We start from the raw sequence: 13,456 nt of genomic DNA on the forward strand, positions 1-13,456 counted from the left end.
AGAAGAGCAAAGAAAAATTCACAACAGCAAATTTCTCGTGAAATAACTCACGTGATTGTGTAAATAGGTTTTCAGGGCCTTTAAAACATCTGTGCTACAACCGAAACAATTCACACACAAGAATACATCTGCTTTTCAGTGACTACATCAACATTCAGCAGTTCAGGTACATTTCATGCCTCTAACACTCGATCAAGACCTTCTAGATCTTGTCAAAAAGGTCAGTGAGGGCTGGCAGAGCTGTGGGTGAGGATGTCTCAGCGTTACCTGGCCAGATGATAGCCTCCAGCAGCGTCACCCTGCGAGCCAGAAGCTCAAGGTCTGCCTGCAAGTCGTGGAACATCTGCAAGCTAATGTCCTAACAGAGAGCAGTGACAGGGGGGACTGTGTGAGGGGGTGGAAACACCAGCCTGAGTCCTGGGGCTGCTCGCGACTGTTCCCACTCCCTGTCCCAGCAGTGAGGTACAGTGGCAGTTTTTTTTGCCCCCACCACCTTTGACCCCTGCCTAAAGCTGACCCTGCCTCAGGCCTCCTACTCACCATGAATACCGATCATAGTCTCAAGGATTAAAACCCTCTCGGCTAAGATCTTCAGCGCCTCTCTGATCTGATGTATGCCGTCCCCCTGTGAAGATAGATACAGCCGTCAAGGTAAAGAGCACAAGCAAAAGAACTGCTCGCCAAGATGCAAGTCATTTTGTCTCTCAATACAATTCAGCAGTTAGAAGGTTAAAACAGTCCACATATCTGCCCAGCACTCTCAGACGTATCTGTTCCCCGTATTTCTCTGTATCTCCCTCATTCTCTGGCCATGCTGCTACATGAGGTCAGTCTCTGCCATGCTGGGCTGGGCAACATCGGCATGCACGTTGCAGACCAGCCTCATGTTGGTGACATAACACAGCTGGATTACATTATCCCAGGATTTAGATTTGATCATGCCATCTGCATTCTTTTTTTTGTTGAGTAGCACTTAAGCCAGACGATTATTTTTCAGCACCACAGCTTTCATTCTTAACGCTGTGGTCACAAAAGTTATCCGATGTCGCCTGACAAAATGAAGCCAGTATAGATTTACACTGAAATCTAATTTATTTTGTCATTTGAGAAAGGATGAGGCAATGGCTTCATGAGTTGTACCTCGAGAAATAGCAAAAAGGAGTTGAACAAGAGAAGTAAAGCAGGCAGAGACAGCTGAAAGCATCAAGGCATGCAGAGAATAGCCGAAGCCTTTGGTGCACAGGTGAGTGAAATGCTTTCATTAGTCAGACAAACCAACGACGCGCTGTATGTTTGGAGAAAAAAGGCAAAGTTTCTGAGTCCTACGATAACTGATTACATGTTATTTTAATGCTGGCAGCGTGGCTTAGTTAATTGGTTCGATGCATCACTTTGCTTCAGGCTAAAATGTTGACAAGACATTCACGGCGGCCTCAGGATGAACAGCATTGACATACTCTGACTTTCTGATTTGGCACCACCATCAGGTCAAAACTAATGATATTCAGATCAACCACAGCTGTACTTTGTGTGTAGTGCAGCAGATGCTGAACTAAGCTGTCAGACATGATAAACATATTTGCTTAACATCAGCAATTTAACATTGTCATTTTGAACATGAAAGCATGCTTTTGAACATGAGAGCATAGACTCTCTGTAGACTTTCTGTTATCAGAGAATGAATCCCCAAATAAAATGTTGAATTTAGAGATACTTTGCCTTATTTCTTTTTTAACCGCCCTGTGTTATTTCACTCATTAGATGCATTCTGTAGTTGATTTTCACATCCAGGAAAGAAAGTTTATGTGGTACTTGGAGGCGAAATCATGCAAGGTTGCATTGTGGGGTGAAATAGGGTAGCTGTATCCACTCCACTCACATCAGAGCACAACACCTCTAAACCCAACAGGACCCATCACCGACACATATATGGAGTGATTTGGCATATACATTTCACACATTTGCTTTGTGGTTCATTGAAACATTTTGAAGTCCGTAAAAATCAAACAAATACAGTTGAATTAAAATGAAAATGATCCAAAATTTGCTTCTAGAGGGATTTTTTTTTACTATATTCTACATTAATTCACTCAGTCAGAGCTGATGCGCGGTGTGGTTACAAGATTGCTATTGTTTCTTGTATTTTTTTTTATGTATATGCCAAAGTCAGATGCTGAAAAGGTGACTGTGAAAGGTAGCCATGGGGACAGTAGCTTGCAGAGGGAGTCAGACAGCTTTAGGGTCAAGAGGACAGTGTCGTGACAGGGGACAGCAGTCCAGAGCACACCCCGAGGACCAACACAAACAAAAACACATTAACACCAGAAGATTCCACACACAAAATCAGACAGAGCAACAGCTAAAATCACATCTACTCAAACAGAAACAACAATGTAAAACAGACACGTTCTGATCATCGACAGGGAGGAAAGTATGGACTTGAGAGAAAAAGACATGAACACCACTTTGTGGCCAATCACAGCCATAAACATGGTGACTGTAAAAAGATCATAACCATAACCTGAGATGTGGGTCATGGTTAGACTTGAGCTTCAGGTCACAGAATAGAATCATTGCATTGCAAAGTGAACACGCGATGACATGAATTAAAGATATCTTACATTTAGATTGCTCTTGTAAAATGAGAAAGAGGTAAAAGAAAAATAAGGGTTAGACGGACACAGAGGAAATATTGAATGCTCAACAAAGGAATCTTAAAACCTTTTGTTAAATCTTTTAACTTAAAGCAAAACTCTCCTGTCCAGGCGCCGTGTCACCATGTGAACTACCACCAACTACTTTCTTACCGGCAAGCCCTTCTCTCCTGGCTCTCCCTTGGTACCCGGTGTTCCCTGCAAAGAAATATTCACAACAGAATATAAAATATGACTTTAAAACATAAACGAAATCGGTGCAGCAGTTTACTTCGACAGAATGAGCTCCTTCTCTCCGAGACTGTGTTGGGTCGCAGGTCAGTGTGATTTGTAGCGCTGCTGGTTAGCGTAGTTTACAGTAATATAACCAGCTACGACATGTGTTGATGTTTCCCCCCCGTACGCTTGTTTACTCAGGCCATAATCATCAAGGCAGCATGGTGGAGGACGCTTACCGACTCGCCTCTGAAGCCCCTCTCTCCTTGGTAACCTAAAGGACCCTGCAAAACCAAAGGCATGTTGTTTAAGGATGTAGAATAAATGAGGATAACCTACTGAATATCATCAAGTTGTGGGTGTACTCACTCTCTCCCCGCGTTCTCCCTTTGGACCCACAGGGCCCTGCGTTCCAGGGGCTCCAGACTTCCCCTGTATTGAGACGGGAAAGGAAATTCAAAATGGCAACGATGAATTTGTACTGCAACAAATCTGACAGTGCTAAGCTCAGTAAGTGCACCACAATGCTGTGAGTGAGCTTACATTCTGTCCTGATGGACCTGGAGGTCCTGATGGGCCTCTGGGACCTGATGGACCTGCGTAACAGATAGAAAGACTCATGTTAGCACCCTCATGGTGGAGGTGGTGCTGGGTTTTAATTGTGTTTTGCACATTGTGTTGTTGTGTTATGTACAGCACGTGTAGGTGTTTGTGACCTAATTAAGTTTAAAAAAGCAACTTTCAGTGTGTGGACTCAACTTTGAGGGATGTATTGTGTTTGGTCACCTGGTTAACGATAAACATATAAACTCACAGAAACTGAAGCTAGAGGCCGTATTTTTGTATGTAAAAGCATTTGAGATATTTGCATCTTTCAGTGTAGGGGCAGAGTTTCCCCAAACATACTCGGTGCAGTACAAAGATAAACACAACATAGAAAGTGATGAACACTCACCGACAGGCCCGGGGGGACCCTCAGGTCCTGGAACAGGCAACCCTGGTGAGTCATGGAAAGTGTTGCTGAAGAAGTCTTTTCCACGACCTGGAGTTGAAACAGATTGTGTGTATTTAATGGCAGCTACTTATTTTTTTCATTACATGTATTACTTCATCAATTATGTTCTCTTTATTTTGCCTTTAAGGGAATCATTGGGACTCAAACCTGGCTCTATTTATAGGTTTCAATAATTGTATTCAATGATCAAAATAAACTGCCATGACATGAACATGTAATGGCACTCTCTTTGTGTTGTGGGTATGCAGTAATTCATGTGATGCTGTGCCTCCAACAAGATTCACCAATGAAATGGTTGAATACATTGATAGATGGTGATCTTTAGGTTGAAGTCCGTGGTTTTAGTGAATGAGGCATGATTTGTATGTAGCCTGAGAGAAAGTGAATCTGAAGAAGCCTGCGGCGAAATGTCTTGTTCCCACAGTTGCATTTGTGAAGAATATTGATCCAAGCCTTTCCAGTGTGTGATGTTTTACTTTTGTTTTTTAGTTGCTGTATGGTTTGAGCTCACAGCTTGCTGCGCCCACGCTTTTCTCAACGCGGCACAAGCCTTTGGAAATAATTTGTTTCAAAGCGCAGTAGTACCGTTGTTGGGTTCGGTCTGAAAGGGCCCTGAGTCCTGCTGTCACTAGCACCAGGGAAGTCTGCAGTAAATGCTGTCCACAAAGCAATCCAACTGAGTTGACGCTGCCTGAGAAGCCCGACTCAGGGAAATGAAGACGATCGCCATTACATTAGAGTAACCTCCAGAGGGCAGTATCTTTCAACAAATACGAAAACTTCGCCTAATGACTTCAACAGGTTGGTAAACTACACTAAAATGTGTTTGAAAGCCCTGTCAGTAGTAGATCTGTGTTTCCCATTCATTAAAAAAAACTTTCCATATCCACTGTGTAACAGCACTAACTGGACGTCTTCATCAAAACTGAGTCTACAAGAGGATGGTGAACATGTGAGCGTTAGAGGAAGTGTGCGGTCATTGGGTCATTGTATATGGAAACACAGATCCAATCACAGCATGAGACAGGAGACACAGAGAGGAGGAGGAGGAGGAGGAGGAGGAGGAGGAGAGCTGACAGCCAGAAACATCCTCCAGCTGCCAGAACGTTGCACATCGCTAACAGATCTCGACGAGAGGTGACATCCAAAACAGGGCCGCTCTCTCTGTCTATTTCTACTCTCTCTTCATTTACTTTAAAGAACGCACTGGCATCTGTGGCTTAGCGTGACATAAATAACGTGTGAGCGATGTTTAAACAACAATGCTCCTCCTCACTACTACGTTCTGGCTGCTGGATAGGAGACCTCTCCTGTTCAGCAGAAGGGAATTCCAACCTCCTGATGCAGACGTAAAAGCCAAATAAGCCAGTGTTTTCCAAAGGAAGCTCAACACGGCCCCTACTGTTACTTTGATGTGAAAGAAATGGCTCGCAGTCTCGGAAATCATCATGCCAACCTCGACGTACCCACAGCTTTCTCCACGCAGGAACCCAGAGCTTACAAATATGTGCGCTGCATTCTTTGTTTTACCGCTGAATCCACATTAGGCCTTGACCTTGAAAGAGCCGGAGTGGGCCCCCATCTGCCTCTCACACTTCCCTTCAGCTGACTGAGTTGCCTACATCTGGAAGTTGTTGAGTGACATCAGTGATGGACAGGTTCTCATCACAGCATGTGAAGTCTGAGTCTATCTCAGGCTGCCTCTGCCTTCATTTAATACTCTTTGATTCTCTACTTGGCTGGTGGACAATAAGGAGCGAGGAGCTGTGAGAGGATTACCACCATCCTATCTGTTTCTCATTCTCTTTGTTGCCTTTGTTTATCAGTAGTCCTAAAACTTCTGAAAGCTTTTATGCAGCAGGAGAGAACACGTCTGTGAGCCTGCTAAAGACACGTGAATATCAACAGTTTGCAGTCTGTAAAACCAAACATCATCATGCAGCCGGAGAACAAAGGCTTTGATTTGATTTATGTACATGCGCTCATGCTGGTTCATGGCAAAGTGAATTTGTTACATTGAAATTAAATATACAGCAATAAAAGAGATGGTTTTACATATTAAAGTATGTTTACAGGTCTTGGGGAGTACTACTGTATATGACTAAAGTAGCATGAAGCCATTTGTGATGTCCAATGAGTCAGTGTCAGTAGAGCCTGAAGACTACAAGTTTGAAAATAAAAGACGTGTGTATGGAGGCAGAAAGCAGTTAGTGTACCATTAGCCGCTACTACCTTAAAGCACCCAAACCTTCCGACCAAATTGTTGGTGGTTGAGTTGCCTTGTTGGTAATGTAGGCACCAAGTTTTGACCAGAAGAAGAATGTATGAGGAAAAAAAAGTCAAAATCTTTGGTTCTGCTGCATCCATTTTTAAAAAACTGTCCATCGAAGGCAATGCTAAATTGGTAAAGTACTCTTTTAAGACTCATGTTGTTAACAAATACATGTTACAATAATGTTTTGGTGTGGGATTTGTGTCATGGTGACTGTATGAAGTCTGTTAGTTGTCCAGGGTCTTACTGTGGTCTGGTTCTGGGATGTGGGCACTGGCCGGAGCTGGAGGCCCCGGAGGGCCAGGCAGGCCTGGTAGACCCCTCTCTCCTAGGTGTCCTGGTGGACCACGGGGGCCTGAGAGGAGAAATAACAGAAACATCACTGTGGTGACAGACATACTGTATTTTAGAGGTATGTCATAACAAAATATGATCATATAAATCTCCTCTGGAGAGGCACAGCACAACGGCACACTGGTAATGATAAATGACTGTGGGTGATGTGATGATAGGAGGATAAACTATGACAAAGACCAGAGAGGAAATAGATTAGATAAAGTGCTGAATGATACAACATAATAGTGGCTGGCTGGATATGTGTGTGTGTGTGTGTGTGTGTGTGTGTGTGTGTGTGTGCGTGCCACTATACATTAAGTATGTATGTGCACATGTGAAGTAAACTGAGCAGCTGGACAGAGGAGAGGTGTATGAACTGCCTGACTTTGTTCCTCTGTAATTAAAAAGAGGAGGAGGGTCTTTAATGGTCCGGTGCTGGGAACTGATTTAGGGACATGGGGAAACTCAAATAAACACCATCAAACTCTGCAAAGTGTTGCTGGCACTAGTTCATAGAAAATTAAATGCTCCCTGCATACACACTACTAGCTTTTGGACATATGTGTGTGTGTGTGTGTGTGTGTGTGTGTAAAAGCCTGTAGCTGGTCTGCATGGGCTGGTCCAGAAGTGTCCCTCCTCCTCCTCCAGACATTTTTTGAAGGTGGAAAAAAAGCACCACCACAAATACATCTGACCTCATTGTTTGGACTCGCCTGAAGTAATGCTGCACCCTAAACACCACCTCCTGCCCCCCGACGGACCCAGACTCATCACCTCTCTGTTTATGTACTGATGCAACTGACAATGACAGCCCACTAATTACTGCTTTGCAAGGTAATGTTATTACAGCTCTGATTTGACACTTCTGTGGGCCGTTTTCACTTAGTCCTGGTAAACACTGCAGCATTACCGGCTGTATTTTGGCTGCACCAGGGAGACTGTAAGCTACAATCTGCAGGATAGTTGTTCAAATGGCCAATCAAAGTGGCCACTTAGAGTCTATGTGAGACATTGGGGGATATAATTTAAATTGTTCCTGCAGAATAATGGTTTCCTAGAGCAGCCGGGGGATGGTACATCAATATATAAGTCAAAGTTTGTAAAACAATTTTACTGTAACTTCTCAGGATACATCATAACGTGTAACATCACTTCTCCTAACAACACAAGTTCACTTTTATCCCATCTTTCCAATGACCTCTGGCTCAAAATCATATTTGTCTACATTTTCCATGACATTGGACACATTCCAGTTCTGTGTTTATCTTTCTCTTTAACATGAAAAAGAAATCAGCACAATAAGGAAAACAGAGCTTCGGATGCAACTTAAGACACAGCTCTGGCTTTGGGCACTTATGAAGTAATGGAGATAGAAAAAACAATAACACCACAGGCATATGGAAATCATAAGGACCTGGGATTTGTGTATGTATAGATCATGTTCATTTCAGATTGAAGTCACATGGCGCTTCTTGGAAAGCGGGTTTGTAGTTTAACTTTTGCTCTAAATCTCATCTTTACCAAGCAGCAGGCACAGAGCAGGGGTCGTACTTTAGCCTGAGAGGAGAGAGGCACTCCCTTCATGATCCAGAGCAGAGAAACAACAGCCTATAGCGAGAGTAGACGTTGTGACAAACCTATACTGCCATTTACTGAGTCATCATTCATGTCACAGCTGCCTGTGGATTTACTTGTTCCCCAACAGGTCAACTATTATTTCTACATAACCAGTGAGCTGTGAGTACATAGAGCAGATGTGTGACTCTGGTTGGTGAGCAGCAGCACATGTTGGGTGGAGTTTATATGTAGTCTGAGAACAAAGGATGTTACTGCCCACTGAAACAGCACTTTCTTTAGAAACGTGATTTAAAAAGCCAAACAACAAAATTACCAAATTCCAGCAAATTGCCAGCATGCCACTGAGACGCTCCAACATTTACCGCTAGAGGGTCTGTGGGTTTGATTGAGTGGTTTAAGAGAAAGACAAACAATCTGAAGCAGGACAACACGGATCGGTCTTTTGTTGGGGATATTCCTGATTTTTCCTCTGTTGTTTCCACGGGTCTTTTGTCAACAGTGAGCCCTCAAAATGTCTTGTTCTATAGACAATAGGTTAAGTGGACAGGCAAGTATACAACTGCCCTGCAACACCCTCTGTCTCTCTTTCGATGACACACAAATCACTACAACATGCTTGTTGACAAACTGTGGTCAACATCGTCTAAGGCAAGCTTCATTTGTTTCTCTCACCTCACAACCATGAATTCTACTTTCAGTCCTCTCTTACCTGCAGGTCCTGAAGATCCCTTCGATCCAGGGGCTCCGTATGGGCCCCTTGTCCCAGCCTCCCCCCGAGGCCCACTGGGACCTGGCAGCCCTCGAGACCCTAGCTTCCCTAAGAGGAGGAAACAGTCATGAGTAATCACGAAGCCTTAACTTGTTTTCATCTTAAATGGTTTTACATGGGCTGAAAGCAACGAAGTTACCTTCTCTGCCAGGAAGCCCATCTCTCCCATTTGAACCCTGAGGACCTGTAATGAAAACAGAGATGAGAGGTGTAGCTCTGTGAAAAAACACCTGGGGAAGAGGTTGTGTAAAATCCAAATGAGGGATGGGGTGAAACTCTCTAAATTCTGTCTAAGTTATAGAGCAAAAATGTGGAAAAAAACCTGTACAAAGTCCTTTCTGTCTCCAGAGGGAGCTGGGGGATGTCTGACAAAATTACCTCAAGTGATGTCACTTGAGTCGAGAAATCTGAAGGTGTGGAGGTAGAAGAGTAAAGTAGAGTTTACCAGACCTCTGTAGCCAGATCCGCATCTCAGCTTAAGGCTCACAGCTCGAGCTAAATTAGCCACTACTAGCATTTCACAACCGACGGTATTGTCGGTGGTCAAGATGCATTGTGGGTAATGTAGGTGCTAGGTTTTGACAAAGTCTAAAACTGTTCTATAGATGGTAGTGAATAGCATACATTTCCACGGGGATTAAAGAATTCTGCTATCGGAGTAATTTGAAATGTTCTATAATCACATGAATTGCCTTTACATAGTGGCTACAACTTGGTATAACTTCTGGTTAAAACACATTTTAATATCACTTTTTAAAGTTAGTGAACGTTAGTGAACTCTCACAGTGCTGCGCTCGACTCCAGGAGAGGAGAGAGAGATTTCCGTGCTCTGAAGTTAAAGGAAATGAGTGCGGTGGAGGAAATAGGATCTGAGCAGAGGTGAGCAGGTAGAGGGCAGAACAAAGAGTTGCTGCTCGCTGAGAAAAGCTGAGAGCTGAGAGTGATTTCTGACTCAATTATCAAAACACGAAACCCTAGACTCCACCAGACAGAAATATGCTGTATTTTCATTGTTAACTTAAAACATATTCATGCATCACAGCATGATAAACCTACCTGCAGGTCCCTGCTCACCAGGAGCTCCCTGAGCGGGCACAGCCCCCATCAGTAATGAGGCCTCTGGTGCAGTTGCTCCTTTACCCTGAAGGTTGCGATGTGATATGGATGCCGGGGCAGTGTATAACTGGACCTGGTTCAGGAAGACATAAAACAAGTGTGGGCAATATGCTTAATCAACATATCATATCTCAGTGATTCAGATACTGTGGCTGGTTGAGTATGTCCAAACCTTCGCCTCCAGTGAGCTCAGCCTGTCGGTCAAAGCTGTGATTCGACTGCAGTTGAGACAATCTAAAAAACAAAAAAGTTTTCTTTACCACCAGGAATCAGACACTTTGACATGTAGCATAGCTTTTGCTATTTTGTAGTATAGTCAAAGTAGTAAGATGTTCTCACTGGAGAGTGACTCTCCTGTGCGTGCAGGCGGGCGGCGTAGCGTGGATGGTTTCCTGACGGCCTCTTGAGCTGCAAGCTGGTTCCTTTCATCTGTAACAGAAGATGAAGACACAGAAAAATGTCACCTCTGTGGCTCGGATCTGAATTTATAGCGATTTATTGACCTTGAAAGCATAATCTTCAGATTTGGCGGTTTCTACTTTTAGTCATAGTGGCAGCTATGGCAATTGCAAGTTGTAAAGCGCTTTGTCCATTGAGGTTGAAAAGCGCGGTATAAGTGCAGTCCATCACCCATCATACCGGCGATCAAATGGTGGATATCACAATTCCTAATTCACACTAAGATCTATTTATTTGTTTGAGGGCCCGATACCTGTCTGTCCACCAAATCAAATGAAAATCAGTTCAAATGGTTTTTGCAACACACTGCTGACATTAGTCGATTATTCAAATCCTTCTTTAACCAAAAACACCTTCGTTTCTCTGGTTTCAGCTTCTCAAATGCGGGGCTTTGCCGCTTTTCTCTATTTTATGTCATTGAAAATCTTTGGGTTTTGGACTGTGGGTCGGACAAAACCAGACATTTGAAGACGTTATTTCGGGTTCTGGGAAATTACAATGGGCATTTTTCACTATTTTCAGAGCTGACAGACAGACAAACATGGGTGAAACGCGAAGCAAATACAATAGAAATGTCAGTAATATTGGAAGATTCTGCAATTCTTTTGTCAAGTGCCAATGCAGGAAGTAGTATTTCCCTCATGGTTACCATAGTCATCGGGTGTGTCTGCTCCTTTATTTGACAGATGATAGTTGAGAAATGGGAGAGAGAGAGAGAGGGCGCTCCACAGACATGAAATGAATGCTTGTTGTTTTACTTGCACCGTAACTCTCTCTTTCTTTAACCAAGCGTTTTAGTTGCTTAACCTTAACCACACTGTCGATGCCATGTGCTGAAATTGTAGGAAATAAACAGATCGGTTGATTTTTTGGGGGGCCACAGGTGCCATGTGGAGGGCAGTAATAGTCAACTGATCCATCTTCCTGTGCTGTGGGTAGTGTGAGGACGTTTCACTGAGGATGATACCAGAAATCAACTCGCTTCAGTCCGTGGGTTTCTATCCTCCAGGTGAGCCTCTCAATATTAGAACGCCAGAGAGAGACGACAATAAGAATACAATACGTTAAGAGTTGTGGACGAGACAGAAATGGAAATCACCAGACAGTTGCTACTTTTGTTATTGTTACATTTCCAGGAGACAAACATCTTTGCCAAGCTGCTTTCCGTTGGCCTTGTTTCTTTGGAGTATACAATCGTTAAGCCTTTCAGAGAGGGAGTGTAAGGACAAACAATAGTTTCCTTGTGCAGAGAGAATGGGCAGTCTCGGCTCGCATTCTGTCTTGCCTTCATTTTATGAAGTGTGGGAGTTTGTGTCCCTGGGTTCTGGATGTTTTGAATGGGCAGATTTTTTGGAAAAGCTAGACTGACTCCTTTGTCTGGCCTGGTCTGGCTCTGGTCGGCCCAGGTGCTCCTGATACAAACAAGAGGCTGGGTTCAGCACCTCATTAGCCGCCAGGAAGCACGTCTTTGCCATTCAGTGGCCAGCGGCCACGGTCGACGCCAAGTGCTATACTAAAAGAAGCCACGAAGCAGCACCTGCAGCACCAAGATGGAGCAGGAGAGCAATATTCTTCTTCTTCAACAGCCTCCCTTATTGGACCAATCAGGTGTTATGATCTATCTCTATCCAGAGGAAAGGGAAGTGGAGAGCTTATTGTCAAGAAGGAAAATAAACATTTGGGAACTTAAGAAAATATAACGGGTTTAGTGATTACCCAAAGAGGGGGGAGAGAGAGGGCAGAGGAGTATGAAAAGTACACAGAACACATGGTTTAAGGTAAAGTGAGACCGCTTCAATAATTCCCCCTCCTCAACCTCTGCACTCATGATTTCACTGTTTGGGGGTTCTGGGTATTTCTCACAGGATTACAAGTGTAGATGGATTTAAACCATGTAAGAGCTGAGACTGAAATGTTATGGCATGCGCTCTAGATTGTAGAAAACTGTCCTTCATATTAATAACAATGTACTTAGGGAACACACACGGATCTGCTCTTCACTCGTCTGCAGCGCACTTCAGTCCACATGGGGACGACTGCAGAGACAAAGAGAGGTAGATGCATTCCATTACAAAGAGGGCTCTGGAGAGGAAATCTAGCTCTCACCCCTAAAGGCATCACTACTCCCTTTAGAGTAAAGCACGTTCCCCTCACCCACACTCCTGCTATTGTGTGAAGCATGAACCCAGCTTTGGCACAGGCACAGTGGTCTCCCACACACACCTCTTACACACTCTCTCTCTGTCTGTCTTGCAATAACATTTGAAATCCTGCAAGATCCCTCTTTTCCTCTGCATCTCTCATGAGAGTCTGTTAACTCGGCTGTGTGTGTGTGTGTGTGTGTGTGCAGGCTGTGTTCAAGGCCTGGAGAAAGAGGATGAAACTTGGACAACAATACCATCATTACAGTTAATGAATGCCCCCCCCCGATCGACGCGGTTCATTGTATCCGCTCTTTGTTCTCAGTGGGCTGATTGCCCTGGTGGGGGGGGCGGTCAAAGAGATGTGTGAATGTATTTGACCTTTTGCCCCCATGTTGCTCTCGTCCCTTCATCAGAGGCTGAGTCAGAGCTCTGCACTAGAGAAATACACCCGCAGAGAGTTCAGCAGGCCAGAGGCCGTCCTGACATCAGCTCTGTCTCTCTCGCACACACACACACACACACACACAGTTTAGTCATTTGTTTACTAACACTCTTTGAATAATCTTTCTCCCTGCTGGCGCAATAATCTCATAGGGAGAGGAGAAAGATATGAGCGAAGGTCACATTACTTAATGACATTTAATAATTTGTGTATTCAGGCGTTTATGCCATGAATATTCATGCTCAAGTACATGATAATATGCACTTCATGTTGTGCATGAAGGTATTTTGTAGCAGCAGGACTCCGGCAGTGACGTGAAGCCTCTAAAAAGCAAATCAGATTCCGCACAGAACACTTATCTAGACTGAATTGATCTAAATCAAAGTCTATCATGGAGCTCTGAAGCCATCCAAAAGCCAAAGTGAGCTCTTACAACACACAGTCTTTCTATGCAT

At 43.9% G+C, this 13,456-nt stretch overlaps 1 protein-coding gene across 3 annotated transcripts in view; it reads right to left on the reverse strand.

Annotated features, from left to right (window-relative positions):
* The window catches only part of emid1 (EMI domain containing 1), a 51,096-nt gene that overhangs the window by 2,137 nt on the left and 35,503 nt on the right, over positions 1-13,456 (reverse strand). Inside the window, exons 4-16 of one of the 3 annotated variants that reach the window (XM_031856483.1) lie at positions 10,296-10,385; positions 10,129-10,190; positions 9,897-10,029; positions 8,980-9,024; positions 8,781-8,888; positions 6,405-6,512; positions 3,826-3,912; positions 3,414-3,466; positions 3,240-3,302; positions 3,110-3,154; positions 2,808-2,852; positions 2,622-2,633; positions 541-625 (exon numbers count right to left, since the gene is read on the reverse strand). In XM_031856483.1, the coding sequence (XP_031712343.1) occupies positions 541-625; positions 2,622-2,633; positions 2,808-2,852; positions 3,110-3,154; positions 3,240-3,302; positions 3,414-3,466; positions 3,826-3,912; positions 6,405-6,512; positions 8,781-8,888; positions 8,980-9,024; positions 9,897-10,029; positions 10,129-10,190; positions 10,296-10,385 (936 nt within the window). Of the gene's footprint in view, positions 1-267; positions 359-540; positions 626-2,621; positions 2,634-2,807; positions 2,853-3,109; positions 3,155-3,239; positions 3,303-3,413; positions 3,467-3,825; positions 3,913-6,404; positions 6,513-8,780; positions 8,889-8,979; positions 9,025-9,896; positions 10,030-10,128; positions 10,191-10,295; positions 10,386-13,456 lie in introns of all 3 variants that reach the window. The other 2 variants (XM_031856484.1, XM_031856485.1) reach the window with 2 other exon arrangements.

This window comes from Anarrhichthys ocellatus, unplaced genomic scaffold (genome assembly GCF_004355925.1).
Source record: "Anarrhichthys ocellatus isolate YVR2014 unplaced genomic scaffold, GSC_Weel_1.0 scaffold17, whole genome shotgun sequence".
Lineage (NCBI taxonomy): Eukaryota > Metazoa > Chordata > Actinopteri > Perciformes > Anarhichadidae > Anarrhichthys > Anarrhichthys ocellatus.